Source organism: Triturus cristatus, chromosome 3_2 (genome assembly GCF_964204655.1).
Source record: "Triturus cristatus chromosome 3_2, aTriCri1.1, whole genome shotgun sequence".
NCBI classification, from domain to species: Eukaryota; Metazoa; Chordata; class Amphibia; order Caudata; family Salamandridae; genus Triturus; species Triturus cristatus.
In genome coordinates this window covers 1,083,820,171-1,083,840,176 of record NC_140584.1, presented here as the reverse complement: position 1 = coordinate 1,083,840,176, position 20,006 = coordinate 1,083,820,171, and the positions used below count along the sequence as shown (strand labels likewise).

The following is a 20,006-nucleotide window of genomic DNA, read 5'->3' as shown; positions in this document are numbered from 1 at the left end:
ACAGCCGCCTTAACTACAGCAACACCCTCAATGCTGGCATCCCCACCCAGCTCCTCAGAAGACTCCAGACCATACATAATGCCGCAGCCAGACTCATTCTGGATCTCCCCAAACAAACCCACTTCTCTCTCCCCCTCCCCACCACACCACCTGAGGAACCTCCACTGGCTTCCCATCCAGAAGAGATGCCTGTTTAAGATCCTAACACACGCCTACAGAGCCCTTCATTACCTAGGACCTGCCTACATAAGCCATCGACTTAACTTCCATCAACCCGCTAGACACCTGTGCTCCTCCTCTCTCGCCCTTGTACACCCCCACCCCACATCTGCTGCAGCGGTGACCGCTCTTTCTCCTACATTGCCGCCAAGTCCTGGAACAACCTTCCCCTCCAGCTCCGGACAGCCTCCTTGGTGGCAGATTTCAGAAAGAGACTCAAGACCTGGTTCTTCGAGAAAGACACAACACCTAGAAACCCCTAGGGATGACAGTGTACACTTTACAAATGCTGTTTGATTTGATCTACTGCCATAGGTCCTGATTTTTTTTTTTAAACGATCTTTTTTGAGTTTTATAGTATTACCTTGCATGGAATACACAATGCTATGCAAGATTGACATTACATACAGCGTATTTACGTTTTGCTTCAAAGGATAGACTTAGGATGGTACAATAATTTTAAGAACAGCAGCAGAAAATAAAAAGACCAACGATGTAAACTCCTGGTCTTCGTCCCTGATGCAGGCTATTGCAAATCGAAATGTGGAATGTGCTTTGATGTCCTGGGTAAGTGCACCACACTCATGAGTGATGTGTTAGACTAGCGTGTGGGAAATAACTTTGCCCTGTACCCTGGCCCAATATTCACCATAACCGGGACCTCCCCTGCAATTTTGGTGGTCAGGTGTCATTGACACTGTCAGCCTGAAGTGCCACTGTGGAATATCTGCATAGAAAGCGGATTTATTTTGCCACAGTGCCCCAGATTCTGCCTCTGCCCACTTGATCAGTGCGGCTTGCCAATGTGAGACCCCCCGGAATAACGCCGCCTTCCACCCTATCATGATTACAAGTCTAGCCAATACCCGCTTTAAGTCGATGAAGCAAGTGGTATCTCTCCTTCCTCAACCCGGCACACTTGCCTCTGTTTATATGTTATGTTATGTTACAAAAATGTATTATGCGCACTAATACCCGAAGGTGTCTAGGCGCTCACGGTCTCCAAAACTGTGTCCAAAACTGTGATAGGAAAACTAGTATCTGAAAAGCCATGTTTTGAGTACTTTCCTGAACTCAAATACTATCATCGATCCTGATGTGATTCCGTTTGTTGTCTTTAAACAGAACCCAGAAGTATGGTCAGAAATCTTGAAGCTATTATATGACTATTGGTATTCCTCAGGCCAGATTCCAAAATCATTGTACGGTAGCATAAGCTGCTACATAAAAAGTGCTGCAAAACTATACACTGGAATTATAGGCAAATTGCCATTTTAGATCCAGTAAGGAAGATATTTGCTTCAGGAGTACTGGCACATCTTGAAACATGGGTGGAGGAGGCGAGCATAATCCTGTTGGTACAGTCAGGCTTCAGAACCAATCACTTGGTGAAGGACAACATAGCAGTCTTCATTCTGTGCTTGACGTATATGTAAGAAAAAAACACCAGGCGGTATATACCAAATCCATTGACTGCTCAACGGCATTTAGTCCAATGGATAGACCAACATTATGGCATAAATTGTCGTCTTTGGGGTTACCATCTGACATGCACCGATTTAATCATTGCCTTTGATTCATCAACATAGTGTAAAGCGTTGCCAGGCGGTACCAAAGGCCTGTCTCCTATGATCACTACTTGCAATAGACTAGAGCAGGGGCGCTTGTAGCCCGTTGCTATTTTAAATTTATATGTCTGATTTCCTCCAACAATGTTGACATATTAATAATTTTCCTCCTAGATTGGGGACTTTTCTGTTACATACTCTTATGTATGCACAAGCATTATCTTGTGTTATTTGACCCAACTCTGCTTGTGAAGAAATCTTCGGAAATTTAAGATTTATGCAGGCAAACATTGTTTGAAAATAAAAGTTGCGAAAACAAAGGTGGTGGCCTTTTGGGGTTCTAAAAGGAGAATATTTAACTGGTATGTGGGTCAGGGAAAAATAGGTCTCCTACATATTTAATTGTACCGACTTAGGGAAAAAAGTCTTGGCCCACTCTGTCAGGCCCTGCAAAATTGCTAGTTTCATGGGGAGAAGACATTGTAACCACTTGCTAAATATTTATAAATTAAAAATTTCCGTAACTCTTATGTATGCACTAGAATACATTCCGATATCCTGCTGGTCGTTTCCAGATTTATATGAAGTTACATTTTTACATAAATGTTTTTAGTTTGAGTGCAGTGATCCCTGTTCAAGTTCTCAGATTAGCGTTTATTCTACCGAAACCTTTTGTGTGTGCCCTTACAAATGTAATCCGATGGGGTTGCAAACTATTACAGGCGCCAGATGTCTCATTGAGTGCTTCGCTCCCCTCTTATTTTCACATGGGACTGGCAAAGGTAATGACATTTTATAGAAATTTTGAATTTGCTCTGGAAATTTTTAATTGTAGCAAGGCTTTTTTTAAATATACAAAGCTGGTTCACTGGTCAGTTAGGTCATTTTCTCAAAGTCTAAAGTGTCAAATTAAGTCTTACTCGTGACATAAAGACATTGCGTCAATTTGAGATGGTATGGAGATTATATTACGAAGAATAGTTTTGGGTAGTCACAACCTTACCTTTTAATCAAATGTCCCATAAAGTGAAGGGAGTAGTTCTGCTTACTCGGAGTGGTAATCTTCCCTTTGTAAAGCTAGTTAGAGAGTTGATTCACTGAAGTCTGGGACGTGCAACCTATGCAATTTGGGTACACAAAATGTATTCCATGTATTGCATCTTTGTCAAGCTGTAAGTGATATTACTTAGATTTTTATTTTTCATTTGATGGTTAATTTTAATATATCAACTCAAGAAGAATTACTGCACTTTATCTCACAGTCCTTCCCCACAGCTGATCTGATATTTAATTTTTATTTTTTTAAATGTATGAGTGAAGCCAGTAGCTACCTGGATGATGGACTGCTTCCTCAAGCTCAACTCAGACAAGACCGAAGTCCTTATCTTGGGCCCCAACCCTTCCACATGGGACGACTCCTGATGGCTTGCAACGCTCGGAACCTCCCACCCCCATGGACCACGCACAAAACCTCAGCATCATCCTGGACTCCTTGCTCTCAATAAACCACCAGATCAACGCCATTTTGTCGTCCTGCTTCCACACGCTCCGCCTGCTCCGAAAGATCTTAAAGTGGATTACCAACGAGACAAAGAAAACAGTCACCCACACACATCAGCAGCAGATTCGACTATGGCAACCCACTGTACTCCGGCACCACAAAAAAAATCCAAAAGAAGCTGCAGAACATCCAAAACGCCTCCACCAGACTCATTCTGAACATCCCTCGCCGCAGCCACATCCCCGAACACCTGAGACCTCTACTGGCTCCCCCTCAACAAAAGGATCATCTGGAGGCTCCTCGAGCATGCCTACAAAGCCCTCCACTACACCGGACCCACATACCTCAACCACCGCTTCGGCCTTACAGCCCCACCAGCCATCAACGCTCTGCCCATCAGGTCCTGGCCACCATCACACGGCTCCGCAGGACCACTGCTGGAAGAAGATCCTTCTCCTACCTTGCTGCAAGGACCATTCTCCTTTAGAATCCTTAAAACCTTCATTAATCTAGAATCATGCTCATCTTGATCTTCCTCAAAGACTTAAATGTCAAGTCAACTTCATTAAATTTTTACTTCAAAACCATATAAGTAGATCATCAATATAAGACACTTATCGATAAAATAAAACCATGAAATATCAACAAATTCATAAACGTCCATAACATCGGTAATAAAAACAAACACTATTTATGTCTCCCAAAGAAAAGAGGTAACTGAATGACAAACTTTCTTATCCAGTAAGAGCTGTAAATACAAAAGTGCTGGCCTTACCCGATTAAAATGTTATCAGCTTCAAAATAGGACAAATAAAAGGGTTCCTTAAGGGGCTGTACGTTGACAAAATAAGTGCAAAGCGTTCTGTGTGGAAACATTATCGCAACGACATGGGCAAATGTCTGAGTCTTTAGTCTATGCCGATGGAATTATCAATAAATGGTGAAGAAGGTTCATCCTGAAACTAGTGAGGAGATATCTATGAAAATTAGACTGAAAAAACATAGATACGGTTCAATTGACAGTGTGGTTTGAATCATAATGGAATGTTGGGCTTTCTGTTTAAACATCCCCAACTTCTCTCTCCATATGTTTCCTCTGAAGGAAGGCTTTCTTGGTCCAAGTCACATCAGCCTTGGTGATCACACTTTGTTGGTTAAATAATTTGGGCTGATCACAAGCCCCAAAATTCAAATTGTGAATTTCAGCCAGGGTATTGAATGTGCATTAGCGAGCTCAAGACAATCCCCCAAGAAGAGATGATTCAGTGATGTATGTGGTTTAGTCTAAGCCTTGAGCCACAACAAGGGGCGCAACTGTATCAAATCTTATACATAGCTCATACTCCGTTCGACGTGGTCCACTTCAGAAGCAACACTACTTGGCTAGGGATACCAATCTTCTCGTTAATTAATTCTCTTCTCTCTGGAGTGACTGTACAGAGACCCATTCTCAAATGTTACATCCTTAGTTGTCAAGCGATATGCACTTAGCAATATATATTTTAATTGACGCATCTATGGCTTTCTAGCCTAAGCACTTCACGAAAACTCATCATGTACAGCCCTACAAAATAATAAGAGCTTTTGATTCATGACTAGGACTAATTCAAAAAGGCATCAAACAAGAGGCGAAGATATGAAAAGGACCTTACTTTGCTTAAGTGCTGACCCTTAATAATAAAGGTCCTAGGCTTTGTATTTTTAGGCTCCATAACCTGTCATTTCTTAACATTAGTGATTGTTAAAGTTATCCATGATCTCAACAAATGAGTCGACAAGGCGCTATAAGCCCATGGCATTTTTTTAAATTAGCACAATTTTGTCAGTATACACTACAGTATACACTAACGCAGCTAACGGGCATGGAACAGATGTACAGCTTCTGACTAGATTTCAGATGTTTCTGGGCCTTGCAACTGTCCGACTAGAGAAAACTGACAGCAATCTCTACAGCCAGACATGTTTTTAGTCTAATCGGTCACTCTCAAAGAATCCCACTCTTTGTAATCCAACACATTTTTCTTAACTGCCCTTGTCTTAGTTACCCTGAGGTACATCTATCAATTATCTATAGAATCTCAGTAAACATTGGCGCATATCACAAGGGACTGACAGGTGTTCTCTCTGTTCATGTCTTTTGCACATGGTCCATCTAGTAATTATATTGACTCTTAATGCTGTTTAGTCTGATTTAGTCTTTTATGAAATGCTTTGCTTTTACTGGGAACGTTGAATATATTTTGTATTTTCTGTACTTTGTCTGCAACATTGAGACAAATGCCCATATCTTTTATCTTCAGCAGAGGCAATCTGTCAATTATGTTTTTGTTTAAGTGGGGTAAATAAAAACACAGCCTGATATTCCTAATGCTGCGTCATGCCACCAATTTGTCAGGTTCCTATAATACCTCATCTCTAAACATGTTAGGAATATTATGGACTTTGTGTGCTTTGGGAATAGCATAGTCTTTAAGCATTATTGTGTGCTCAAAACCCTTGATCTTGCCTAACATGTCGCTAAACACAGTTAGGAATTGTTTTAACATTCTGTTACCAACAGCTGTCCCTTTGTCAGACAACTAACACCTGCTCAATGCTATTGGGATCTAGAACAATATGTAACTCATTTTGATTAAACTTCCCCAACACTGGTTGGTATAATTTTCCTTAGCATGCCTGTTTTTGAATTTAGATGTAAACCACCTAAAACCCAACATAGTAGTTCTCTCAGTACAATAACCTTCAGGTTGTATATCAGATTCTATCAATGTATTTCCCACTTTCTTCACAAAGGATGGCTGCCTCATTTCTACATTAATGTGTGAACCAGAGTCTGCAAATGTCTTCACACCACTGATGGTCATCCAGCATTCCGGCTTATTCTTCAACATAAAGTAATTATTGTTCAAAAGAAGGTTATGATGAACATATATCACAAAATTGTTTTTATTTGGATTGTACTCCAAATCATTATCACCATCATCCACTGTGTCATCATTCACACTTCTCACATCCATTGTTTTTCCTGCAAACTTGTGCGAAATGCCGTAAAATCCCACAACTACTGCATTTTTGTTTAGCTGCAGGACAACCTTTACTAAATGCTAAATAATCCTTACTATCACAGCAGTAACACCTAGACTGTTCAGTCAACTTTTTGTTTCTCTTTGTAAAACTTAGTATTCATTTTTTTTATTAACACTAATTTAAACTTCACCCACCACTTCGGTGTCCTTTACATCCTGTTTAATGGCTACAGCACATCTCCCCAAACATTCTGCCTTACTCACCATGGCAAAAACATCCTCTGAGGAAGAATATCCGTTGACCCAAGGTGTTCTGGAATAACCGGATTACTAGCATGCATGGCCACTTGATCTCTGTTCAAATCATCATGTAGATTTCTAGATTTGCAATCCATGGGCAATTTTTTTAGTTCCGCCACATACTCATCCACTAGTACATGTTTACATTTCTTCTTGTGGAAAGATTTAAACCTAGTAATTCCAATACAAACCTTTGATGAAAAATAGTTACTGAGATCTAGTATTGAGTTCAAAACAGTAGCTTCCCCAGTTTCAGGTGCCTTTGACATTTGATTGTACACCTTTAATACTGGAGGTCCCAATGAATGTAATAAGATCCTCTTGTTGTGATCCGGAGACATTTGGATTGACCCATCCACTGTTGGAGGGAGGACCACCGGGGAGTCGGGGAGACTATTCCGGGGCACCTTCCTACCGCACAAGTATAGCCGAGCGCCGCTGAGAAGCCCCTGCAGGGGGGTCCTTCTCCTATGATCGTACTAGGCCCAGTAACACCACCACACAGGACTCAATATCGGTTGCTTGACTTGGTTCTTTATCAAAAAGTAGTACGTTCAATATTTACAGTGGGATCGAGGGATCCCGTAAAAGTCTCAATGTCTCGAAGGGAATAGGGTAGCGGGACAGTCTCAGTACCAACCAGGTACGGGGAAGGGGGCTCTGTGACAGACCTTGGATGCTGTCTCAGAGCGGCTTGGTCGAGGAGAGCCGCGACGGCGTCAGCAGGGCTCGGGTGGTAGTTCCGCTTGGGTCGAGCCGCGACACAGTCAGCAGGGCTCCGGTGGTAGGTCCGCTTCGGTCGAGCCGCGACGAGGTCAGCTGGGCTCTGATGGCAAGTTCACAAGGTCGGGCCGCGACGGCGTCAGCAGGGCCCCAAAGGTTCATAAAGGTCTTGTAAGTACGATGGAGCCGCGACGTCGTCAGCAGGGCTCAACAGGTAGTTTCAGGCAGAGTCTTCCTCCGTAGGGTCAGCCGCGATCCGATCAGCAGGGCTCTTGACTCCAGGATACAACTACTGTCCTGTTGTTGGGTCGCCCCAGATATAGGACTGGAGCCCTTTGATGTCCGGACCCTTGCGCCCGGAGGGGCGGAGAAGCCGGGTAGGGAGCGGCCAGACGCCCAGCAGGAGAGGCGCCAGGCCCCAGAGACCTGTGGAGCGATGGCACCTAGGTGTGGAAGGACGGTTGGGGGTCCCATCGATACTGCCCTCCGCCGGGAGTGGGAAGGGTTCACGTGGTATCCCCCGGGCCAGGGGTTGGCGCCTCGATGTCGGGCCTCGCTGGGACAGAGGCCGGGTGAAGCGGGGTTACGCAGGTGGTCACGTGGAGTGACGTATAGTCCAAAATGGAAGAGCCCCGAGGTGCATGGGACCTCGTGCGGCTTAGCGCGGGGAAACGGGACCACGCCATGAGGCCGGCTCCCACATCCACCAATTCGTGCTCTGGATTACATTCCATATTCCAACAAATATAAGCCCACAATACAGGGTTTACCATGTCGGTAGGGTTGTCCTCTATGTGGCATGTTGCTTCTGGGTGTGCCTCATTGTGGAAATGCAGCTGCTGCGCATGTGCTGAGGCTTTTCAGCCACCGGTCAGACATTTGTCTTTGGGGTGCAGGCGGGCAGCAAATAGGTCCGACATGTGGCTAGTGCCCGGGTGTTACAGCCTCCAACCTCATTGCCAGTGTTATGTTCGAGGTTACATTAAGGGTGATTATGCACAATGGTACCACCTAATGACTACTGAAGTGCCCATGCACGGACCCCTGGCCTTTCTACTCAAATGCCACGTCATAGCAAGACAAATTGCCAATCCCCAAAATGCAGGGATAGACCTCTTCAGCTGGCCCACTTCAAGCTTCCCCCACAGTGGTGCGCAGATGCTACACTCAACAGAGCTCACCGTGTCTCGCCTGTATGGTAACATCTTACATCTTGAAGACATTTCAGAACCGTTATTTATTTGGTGAGTGCCAAGATTTTGGGGAAGTTTGTGTAAACCAAGGATCATGTAATGCTATTCCTACTGGACCAGAGTTCAAGTGCATGTACACTTGTTTTATTTGGCCAGGTCAGAACAGAAATCTAATTTAGCAGACATGAATTCAAGGAAGTGCTCTGTTTTCGTATTCCTTCCTGGCAGAGATAGTAATGTAGGGCTAATTAATTACAGAGCAGGCAGCTCAGTCCAATAAACAAAAGATGAGCAGACTGGTCGGCATTGGGGATCTGGGGGTCCTAATACGTAAAACTGCAGACTTCCTTACAAATGCCTTAAAACGTTTGAATAGACTTCCTTCTTCTTAATAAATTATTTCGTAAAAGTACTGGAGGGCAGGAGTTGCAAAGGGAGTCTGAGGTCTGCCCTGTGCGTGGGCCTCACCTTACTCAGATTTCTCTTGTAAGATCCAGTTGTACTTAAAAAATTGAGCAAACGTTAAAGCTAGCAACATCATGTATCATACAAATCCAAGTCCTGTTTAGAGGTGTACAAACAAACAAATGAACCACTGGCATGTTCAGTAGTGAGCCACAGATCGCACAGTCTTAACATGACCTCTTAGTTGATGAGGCTTTTCCCGCCCCAATGCCAAAACCTTTTTTTGATGTGTGGGATACTTTGCGCTTAAGCCTTCATAGCTTTTTTTTAAATTTTTTTTTTATATAAGCTATTTGGGCCAAATGATCGTCTTTTCTCCCAGAATTTGGGATTCTGAAGCTACATTGTAAGAAACCAAGAAACAGCCAAAATATAGCAATTTGCTTTAGACATAGGGAAAAGTGTTGTGCAAGAAAGTGTATTTTTTGGCATCTACAAAAGGTTTGCTGAGCTAAGATTACCATTTTAGCGGCTTTTAGGAAGGAACAGAGTTGTTAAAAACATTTTATGGCAGTTTTTCCACTTTTCCCTATGTTTTTTGTGGTTTCTTCCTACTTGCAGTTTTTGGTGGAAACCGGTGTGAAATCCATTAGTGAACCTAGATCTACAGTTCTAAAAAGTGTACAAAATTCCAAATTTAGCAAGCACTAATTTGTGTAGATGACTTATGGTTTTCCCAAAGAAACTAATTGTTGAATAAAAAAAAAAACAACAAGAATAAGTAGCAAAAACCAGGAATAGAAGACAACAAAGGTAATATACTGTTACACCTATCAATTAATAAAGGTTATTTGTACAGTTCTGAAATTGGGGTTACCCGTACTGTCTTGTGATTCAGGGGGTATTTTGCAAAAATGTGTACTTCTTGCACCCCGTCTTACATATAGAAGCGAAAAATGCGGCAGGAATTTATGAAAATTGCAATCATATAAAGTCAGAGTTATCTTCACATGGTTCATGTCTGTTACACAGTAATTAAAATAGCCACTGCCTCAAAGTTAGTGGAGTGGTTGCAACGACGACAGACGTTATACAAAAAGTCATCATCATGCAAACAAATTGGAGGCCAAAGACAATAATCTCAATCAACTACACCTCACCAGAAATAAACATGCCAGTTTTGCCAGACTCAGCAGTACAGTTACTTAACATGGCCATATATCTAAAAAGAACAATTGATATGCAGAACAATGTCATACATTCAACCCAGTACAGAGATCTGGGCCTAAATCCATCGTTTTTTTGCTTACCATGCCATTCCAGTCTGAACTCAGCCATATGCAAATCAGCCTTGAGCCTGTGCCCCATGGGAACAGTCCAGCCCGAACTGCCTGGCCAGGTCCTCCCTGGACTGGAAACCAAGCATCCTAGACCGGTTTCTGGGTTTCACCCCTCATCAGCCAGGATAGCTTGACTCCAGTGGCATGAAGAGCACGGGACCCACATCCCACTCAGGGTGACATATGAAAAAATAACAATTGATGGACAGAATGCAGAACAATGTCATACATTCACCCCAGTACTGAGATCTGGGCCTAAATCCATCGGTTTTTTGCTCACCATGCCATTCCAGTTTGAACCCAGCCATGACCCTGTGCCTCATGGCAGCAGTTACTTCATTAGGTGAGTTAGTGAGTTACAAAGCTTGTGGGTGGACGAATCTTATTTACAAGAGCATAAGGACAGGGTTGTATTTCTTGCACATCCACGGTTTGTCACTTTCTCACTACCGCATCACTGCATCATTTCAAAGCAGGCATTGCTAGATGGATTTTAGATGTATACAGATACAATATGCACAAAACATGCATCTACATACGCCTCACGTGGATTCGACTCGCAAATAACAAGTTACACAGGCGATCATATGTAACATTCAGTCCGCTATCATTTGCTGGGCAGCCACATGAACGTCAGCCCACACATTTAATAGATATCATATTACTATGTGGAAATATGAGCTGTGATAGATGCACAGGTTACCCCCACTTTTTTCTGTTGTCAGTATGTTTTTTGGGACTATTCTGACTGAGATCCTTCCAATTTAGACCCCAGCCCCTGTGCTTCCTCACATAATTGACTATGGTAATGTCTTCTGTACCTCCACAATTGGCTACTGGTGTACCATTACAAGTCCCTAGTATATTGCACTGAGGTACCCAGAGCATAGGTACTCCGGGGGTCTCCCATGGGCTGCAGCATGTATTGTGCCATCCATGAGAAACCATTCAAACTGTGGCTACAGGCCTGCCATTGCAGCCTGTGTAAGTTGGTGCTAGCACCACTTACAACAGATATAAGTTTTCCTATATCTGAGGTCACAATACATAAAAGTAGTCATCCCTAAGGCAGGCCTTTCACTTCTGAAGGCAGGGGGCTGGGTTATAAGTGTGAGGGTGCCTCTGCATGAGCAGGACACCCCTACAAACCCCGGAGTCGATTCTCCAGCATTTGTAAGTGCAGCCAGCCATTTTGATACATAAAGTGGCCATCCATCATTACGGATGGCTAACTATGTAGTGCCTGTGCCAAACCTGGGTATGTGTGGTATCAAACATGTTGGAATCATACCCCAACACCTTTATCGCTGTTGGAGGTATGATTTCATACACTGTGACTCCTCCGGGAAGCCCTCAGTATTCCCAGCTAGTGCTGCTGCTAACCACTGACACGTTTCTGCCCTCTTGCTGCTGAGTTGAGCTTAAGCAGGGGAAGGTAGAACAATAGGCTTCCTGTCCCAGACAGGACTTAGTGTATTGGGCTGGGGTCACTTGCCAGTGTCACCAGACTGCATTGAAGGGCACGTTTGGTGCTCTCCTTGCATACTCTGGTTTGAGCCAGTTTAGGGAGCCCTTGGCTCCCGCTCTGGCGTGAAACTGGACAAGGGACGTGGAAGTATCCTCTCCTCTGTACAGCCTCTCTTCTGGGAGGGACCCCTGAGTCATACTAACCCCCTCTATAGGATATTTTAAGGCTTACCTGTGGGTGGGTCCTCAAAATCGTTGTGGGTCAAGACTCAAGCCTGACATCCCATTAACTTCAAAAGGTTTAGCAACACAGGTGGTGGATCTGCAACTCCCTCACGGACTGGTGGGTCCTCTCTGCAATTTTGAGGCTGGTATCCCTTGTCGGTCCCGCTGGGACTGAACCTCCATGCACTGCGCCAACTTGCCATTGCCAAGGCTTGTTGGCTCTGCACTCCTGAGATCTTCGGGCTTCAAGAAGCTCCAGCAATTCTTACTGCCAAGATCAGCGTCCTCACCACATCCTCTGCACCGTGGGCCTTCATCTGTGATGAGTTGCTCATGGTCCTCTTGCAACTCCTGTGCTTTCGGCCTGTGGGTCCTCTTGAGGGTCTTTTCCTGCTCCAGAGGGCTCCCCTGCTTGCTCGGGGCCAGCTCTGATTCTCCTACTTGTGGTGAGTCCCTTTGACCTTGCTGGTCCCAGCGTTATCCTTCTTTGCTTTCCATGCTTGTTGCAGCTGCCAAGGCTTGTTGGTGCTCCGGCCAGACATCGACCCCCTGATTCTCGGCTTCCGACGTGGGACAGCTCGTGCACGGCTCCTGGTCTTCCTCCGCGTCGCCTGGTCCCCACAGCTGCAGCTACAAGGTCACCATCCACTCTCCTGAACCATACGACATCGGAGGGCATTGCTCTTCCATGCCTCCTGGTCCCCTCCCAGTGGCATAGATTCTGTCCCCTCTGCTCTTCACTTCAAGAATCCACCCTTGGATTCCACCAGACTCTTGCTCAGTCTTCTCCAGAAGCATCTTTTTTGAAGTCCTTCATTGTGGACTATGGTGGTCTCTAACGCCACTTCGCACCTGTGCACCCGGCTTCCCTGGTTCCTGGGGTATCCATGGGTGGGGTGACTCTACAACCATCTGTCTTCCACCTGGTTACTTCCGAGTCCATTGGGAATGGTCCGTCTCCAAAACTGCAACTGCGACTTTCCCGTTGACTTCTATTGGACACAAGGCTGGCTGTGTTTCCACTCAGCACACACCCTCCATGGGGTTCTTGGGTACTTACCTTGGGGGGTTCCTTGTGTCCCCAGCTCCTGAGTCTCCTGGTAAAAGTCCCGACTTCGGTCGCAGTTCGCATTCCACTTTTTTAGTGTATGCTTTTATCTTCCCCTGGAGACCACTGTATTTTGTGCTTACTTACAATTGAAGTATTATTGTGTATTTGTGTTTGTCTCTGGGTAGGAGATATACCAACGTGTTAGTGAGTGTTGTGTAATAAATAGACACCTTTTTATATATACACTGTGTGGTTCTTTTTCTTTTAACCTATACAGCATGATTAGATCTGGTAAAACTAAGCTGCTTAACACTCCTTCTGAATAAGCCTGAAGTCTGCTGTCCACAGCTACCACTTGGAAATCTTTCCATGGTTGTCTTAGACCATTAAATTCACCATAATGATTGTCTGGATTAAGTGCAAAGTGCAACACTTAAATAGGTGTGCACCATATACTAAGCCAGCCTCCTACATTGTTGTGCAGTGGTTGGGATTTAAGCCTGCACTATTTTACAAGCTAATCTAGGTATGGTTAGATGAAAACCATCTCTAGCATAGGCACATATAAAGTATTTATTGTTAGTAGTAAGCTCTACTGAACTTTTGTCTTGACAGTCAAGGGTATAGCACAACCCTTTCTCCAATCTTTGGAAGTTTAGTTTTCACTAGGGTAGGTAGGTGCAACACCACACCTAGTTACTATGTCTTTGGTTGGTGAGGCCAGTTGGGGCCAAGCCCTCTAGGTACAGTGGTCTGAATGAAGTTTCAGAAACTCAGTATCTTAGCTGCATCCAGAAGGCTAAAGACATGTAGTAATCCTAACAAAGAGCAACTCCTAGAGATGCTCCTGCAGTTTGACATTCTGCAACCTGAAGGGTCAGAAGGGCAGGTTGACTTTGATATGGATGGGGCTCAAGAAGCGGGATCAGGGATGGCTCACCCCAGTGACCACAATTTTGAGCATGACCAGGAGGAGTCTGATCCCACAGGCAATAGTACAGATGGTACAGAGGAAGTCCCTAGAGGTAGGTCCGCTTTATTCCCCCTGGGAGGGTAAAAAGAGTCCAGGGGAGGTCTAGGTCCTCCCCTGTCCATTCCAATGCCCTTAACACTTCTGTAGGGACCTCCATCTCGTGCAAGAGGGAGGACTCCTTAGAAAGGGAATACCGCATACTCAAACCTTAAATAGTTAGGAGGGATGATATCCATTAATGGATCACTGCATGGAAGAGGGACTGTAAAGGACCGAAGGTCCCTCAAGGGCAGTGGTCAGCTATCCTGTGGCTCTCCTTTGCTAGCAAAGGTAGAGACAAACATTTTACTGTCAAGGAGGAAGATGCTGACAACTACAGTCTTGAGTGCCCTCATAAATGGGTTTGGTTTAACCACTGAACAATACAAGATTACGTTTAGAGAAGCACAGAAGGCACACACCCAAGGCTTGATTGATTTTGTAGACATTGTTAGGGCTCTGGAAGGCTGCCTTAATGGAAGTAAAGTGAATGACTATGAGGGATTGTACAATTTATTGAGGAGGGAACATATCCTTAATAATTGTCCAAATCAGCAGCTGCACAAGAACCTGGTGGACTCTGACCTCTCCACATGAATTGGGAAAGCAGGCAGACCAAACGGTCTGTACCAGGCTCAAGCAGAAAAACATTGGTGGGGGTGATGACCAGAAGAAGCAGGATTCTTTTAAGGCCCAAGAGAAGGGTGGGCAGAAAGGTAAAGACAAAAAGGAGTCTTCACGAGGTCCACAAAATCTTCCTCTGGGGGTGGGTCCGAAACCTCCTCTTCCTCTAGCAAGAGACCTTGGTGTTACCTGTTTAAGGAGAAAGGCTGTAGAGCAAGGGAGCCAATTGCTTTAAAGCTAATACCAACGAAACCCTGACTACTTCCCCTAAGGCAAATAGCGCCCCTACCACCAATACAAATAGTAGTAATACCCCCAAGGGATTAGTAGGATTAACCTTGTGCTCTGAAGTGGGTTCTGGCCTAGTCAGAACACCCACTCAGGATGTCTGTGACAGTGGCATGGAACTTGCCACTTTACTTGTAAGTCCCACTAACTTGGGCAAATACAGGCGGCAACAGCCTCTGATTAATGGTCAGGAAGCTGTGACATACAGGGACACAGGGGCCAGTGCCATTATGGTGACTGAGAAACTTGTGTCTCCTGATCAGATCGTACTTGGTCAACTTTACCAAGTGACCAATGCAAGCAATGTTAGGACTGATGATTCCTTGGCAATTATAAATTTCAGCTGGGGAGGGGTAACTGGCCCTGAAAGAGTTGTGCTTTCCCCAGACCTACCTGTGGACTGTCTGGTGGGCAATGATTTAGAAACTTCAGCCTGGTCTGAAGTGGAGTTCTGGACATGTGCTTAGATGATGGGAATCTCTGCCAGTGCATTTGCTTTTGCTAGGGCTCAGACCAAGCTGTTGGGCACTGAGGGAGGTCTGGATCCTGGAAGAATGGACCAGCTAGCTCCTAAGAGAAGGAGCGGGAAGGGTAAGGAATAGTCCTCCTCTGAGACTCCCATTGAGGATAAGTCTCCTGAGGGAGATGACCTTAGCCCCTGTGAAGAAATTGTCCCAGAGTAAGTTGGGCCTAACACGGCTGAATTATTGGGGGCAGAGGGCCCTTCCAGGGCAGACTTGAGTCTGGAGCAGAAATCCTGCCCCTCTCTTGAACAGCTCAGACAGCAAGGTGCTGCTGAGGAGCCAGGGAATGTCAGTGGTCCCATAGGATATATTGGGAAGATGGGCTCCTATTTTCCGAGTGTAGACCCCAAGTCTGGTTATACCTCAGAAATTCAGGTTTTCTTTCATCCCATGCACATGACGTTCCCCTTGCAGAACATCTTGGGCAAAGCAAGACTTGGGACAGGCTTGCCCCTCACTTTCACTGGTCCCACATGTCTGAAGATACCACATAGTTTTGTCACTCCAGTGTCACTTGCCAAGCCAGTGGTAAGTCGGGTGGCACTACAAAGGCCCCCTTAATTCAATTTCAGGTAGTTGGGATTCCCTTTGAGAGAATATGGATAGACCTAGTTGGTACCTTAAACTCTCCTACAGCATCTGGACATAGTTACATACTAGTGGTGGTGGACCATGCCACTAGGTATCCAGAAGCTATTCTCCTCAGGACCACTACAGCTCCAGTGGTGGCTAGGGCCCTTCTGGTAGTCTTTTCCAGAGTGGGGTTTCCTAAGGAGGTCTTGTCAAACATAGGTACAAACTTCATGTCTAGTTATGCAAGTGCAATGTGGATAGAGTGTGATGTAAACTACAAGTTTACCACAGCATACTATCTACAGTGCAATGGGCTTTTTTAGTTTATGGTTTGGTCTCCCCCTTTAGACCACGGTATTTTGTGCTCACTTACCTGTTTACAATTGAAGTAGTATTATGTATTTGCGTTTATATCTCTGGGTAGGAGATATACCAATGTGTTAGTGAGTGTTGTGTAATAAATAGACATATTTTTACATATACACGTGTGGTTCTTTTTCTTTTAACCTACACTGCATGATTGAATCTGGTAAAACAAGCTGCTTAACACCCCTTCTGGATAAGCCTGAAGGCTGCTCTCCACAACCACCACTTAAAAAGCTTTCTATGGTTGTCTAGGACCACTAAAATCAATATATAGGTTATCTGGATTAAGTGCAAGGTTCATCGCGTAAATAAGTGTGCCCCATATACTAAGCCAGCCTCCTACAAAGACCTGTAGTGCTTCTTTCAGCACACCTCTCCTTTAGAGGGAAATGGAGCTGCTTTCCGCTTGTCACGCCGCATGGGATCTACAACACGTGCTGTAAATGGAAAACATTACTTATATAATTCTGAGTATGTAGATTGTAATGTTCTAAATCCACATGCCAACCTTCCACACCCTGGGGTATCAGAAACCTTTCCCATTTTTTACTCGTTTTAACAATGAATAATTACTTTTCCAATTATTTTAAGAATTGCTGTAAGTTTCTGTATTTTTTCCTCACCCCTTTGCTGCTAGGATTGTATGTTGGTTGATTTTAATTAACCAATCAAATAATGTTTTTAATACAAGTTGATTATTCATCAACTGCGCTATAAATCACTTTGTTTTGATGACATTAGTGTTATTCAGATTTGAATGTCATCGGACTATGATCGGCAGGATATCGGCCTGCTTTGGCACATGTTCTGCACAGCTTCTTTCCAATGACAATCCCGTGTTTCCTTGGTTTGTAATCTCCAGGCGAAGAGAGTGAAGCGGGGACAGAGCTCAACCTCTCGGACTTCCCATGGTTCCACGGGACGCTGTCTCGTATAAAAGCAGCGCAGCTGGTGCTGTCCGGCGGCACGCGCAGTCACGGCCTGTTCGTCGTCCGACAGAGCGAGACGCGGCCTGGAGAATACGTGCTGACTTTTAACTTTCAAGGGAAGGCAAAGGTGAGTGATGTTTTATTCTGGCGCTCTTCCTCTGGTAGAATGCACGCGACTACAGTGTTTTCTCTCGTAGTCTTTTTGCACAATTCCACTGGCTCCTAGGCGCACAGCGACCATTGGCTGAGAGCCCTTTAGGCCCTCCCTCCCCATTTCTCTCGCTCCACCTCCCCACCACCCTGTCGCCTCCACCATCAGGTTGCCTAGGCTCGGCTGAGCTGGCTGACCTGAACTTCAGCCACAGCAAACCTATTCCTGCAAGGACAGACCGGCCCTAGCAATCCTCTGTGTGTCCTTTATTGCTTTTTACAACAACTGACTGCCTGTCTCAGCAACTACAAAGCCATGTTATTATTACATAACATGCCAGTTTCGTGCTAAGAGCTGTGACTCTGCTATCTACCGTGGCAGAGGTCAAAGCGAATAACAGCAGGTTTACCCAGCAACACTTTCACTCCAGCCAGAGAGATAGGGTAAGCACCCATCACATGGTAGTTAAGACACTGCTGTGCCAGGAGAATTTTGAGTTCCAAAAAAGTCTAAAAATGTAGCCCACAATATTAAAGTATAACCTACATTTTAATAGTATTTGTCCTCTGTTTTGTTGGTGCTGTTAAGCTATTGATATTGTAGATGGCTATTTTAACATAAAGCACAGAGAGGAGATGTTGCATTTTGACAGCAAGGAAGAAGAAATGCTCCATTGTGTTTAATGCACATTATAGGCAACTGGATATCATTAGTAATAAGTATCATGGTTGTGCCATATGCAGAAATCTAAGCACACCCTGCAGAAATGTTGACTTCCAGTAGGGGTGTCACAACCTTTCATCTTTCTGAGATCAATAAAATGGATGTCACTAAGTTCAGTACAGCACACCTGGCATTTACAGTGATGCTGTATTGGAGAAGGACGAAAGCTGATTTGCATTTCATTGGTTCCTATCTGAGGTCGAATGGTGGACAAAAAAAACCAATAAACTGGAATGCCTCTCCAAGCAATTATCAGTAGCTGAGATAAATTAAAACATTCCGCCCATCACTTTTTTGTTTTCTTCAGTGCAACGCCCAAAGAGGGACTGGTACGCCTAGACCTGTACTTCTGTGGTTCCCCATTCATAGGGTTCTTGGTCTGGCAGTTTGTGCTGGACTATTCCAATCTGAGAAGGACCAAGGTTGATTTTCATATTTCTTGTTCCTGTCTGAGGAGGGGCATAGTGAGCAGGGAAAAAACAAAGGACTGGAATATGATCCCGAGTAATTACGAGTGGCTGATATAGTTTGAGTATTCCACCCATCACGTTTTTGTTTTTTGCAAAATCTGCTGTAGCAAGCGCTACGTAGAACACAATACTATATACTTGTCAAAATGAAAAAAAAAGTCTACATGAATTTTGTTGGAGTTTGTACCGTGGTCTGCCAGGTGCTTCGGGAATGCCATGACAACTCGGCCTTTTACATGGTTAGCATCTATATCCCAGTTCTCACACACAGTGAGAAACGTATGCTGATTGCATAGTACTTACCATCTGCTATTGCCTATGTGGTATAGCTCCTATGTTGTTGCTTTCTCTGAGATCTGAAACTTTCATGCTTTGACTGTGTATGTCACCTTGTCTATGTACCATCTGACAATTTTCATCTGTTTTTAAAAAAAATTTTTAATTGAGATCCATAGCAACGAAATACATAAAGACATCCATCATTAATTATGACAAATCATAACGGAGAAAAAGAAAAACCATGGTCCTGCATGATATACCATTACATCAAAATGGCTAAAAACATAAGTTACATTTAGCCAAATCTCATTATCCTGCCATAAAATCTCTCATGGCCCCCCAAACCTGTAGGCCCAATTAACTTTTTCTATATCCTTTAACAGCATATAGACTATTCCATATTAAAAACATTAAACAACTTGGTGCGCCACGTTTCAAAATGCTGTAGCCAAAAGGATGCTATTGATATCCGTGCCACGGCCATAGCCATAATAATTAAATAACAATATTTATACAGTAGTTTCCCCTGGCGAAGTTCATCCCCAATTCCTAACAGCTTCATAGATTGAGAGATTTTTACGGGAGCCTCCATAATTTCTGACAGAAACCTCTCTATAGATCCAATCAGAGAATTTAGAGCAGTACAGGCATAAAACACGTGTAGAATATCTGCGCTATCCGCTCCACAGCGAAAGCATTTTCCTTCATTCTGGCCCCCCACTTCATTATCTTGACGGGGGTGTGATACAAATTAAATACCATTTTATAATGTTGACTTTTTAAATTAGCTGCCATAAAAATCCTCCCAGACAGATCGATAGATTTCTCCAGTGAGATTTCAGGGTTTCTCAGCCAGGTTCTCCATTTATTATTATACTTTTCCAAATCATCTGTTCTTCCCTCTAAGAGTATTTTATATATTAGCCCGATATTTCCCTGTCGTCTAATGCTTTCTACAATTTTAAAAGTTATAGTACAAATTGGGTGTTTTCCCAAAAAATCCCTTACTTGCAAAAACGTAAAAAAATTGGGTTAGGGGTAAATGATAT

General features: G+C 44.1%; 1 protein-coding gene across 5 annotated transcripts in view; it reads left to right on the top strand.

Annotated features, from left to right (window-relative positions):
* The window catches only part of SH2B2 (SH2B adaptor protein 2), a 505,642-nt gene that overhangs the window by 421,895 nt on the left and 63,741 nt on the right, over positions 1 to 20,006 (top strand). For all 5 annotated transcript variants that reach the window (XM_085649839.1, XM_085649838.1, XM_085649836.1 and 2 more), the window contains one exon: positions 17,268 to 17,461. In XM_085649839.1, the coding sequence (XP_085505965.1) occupies positions 17,268 to 17,461 (194 nt within the window). The remainder of the gene's footprint in view (positions 1 to 17,267; positions 17,462 to 20,006) is intronic.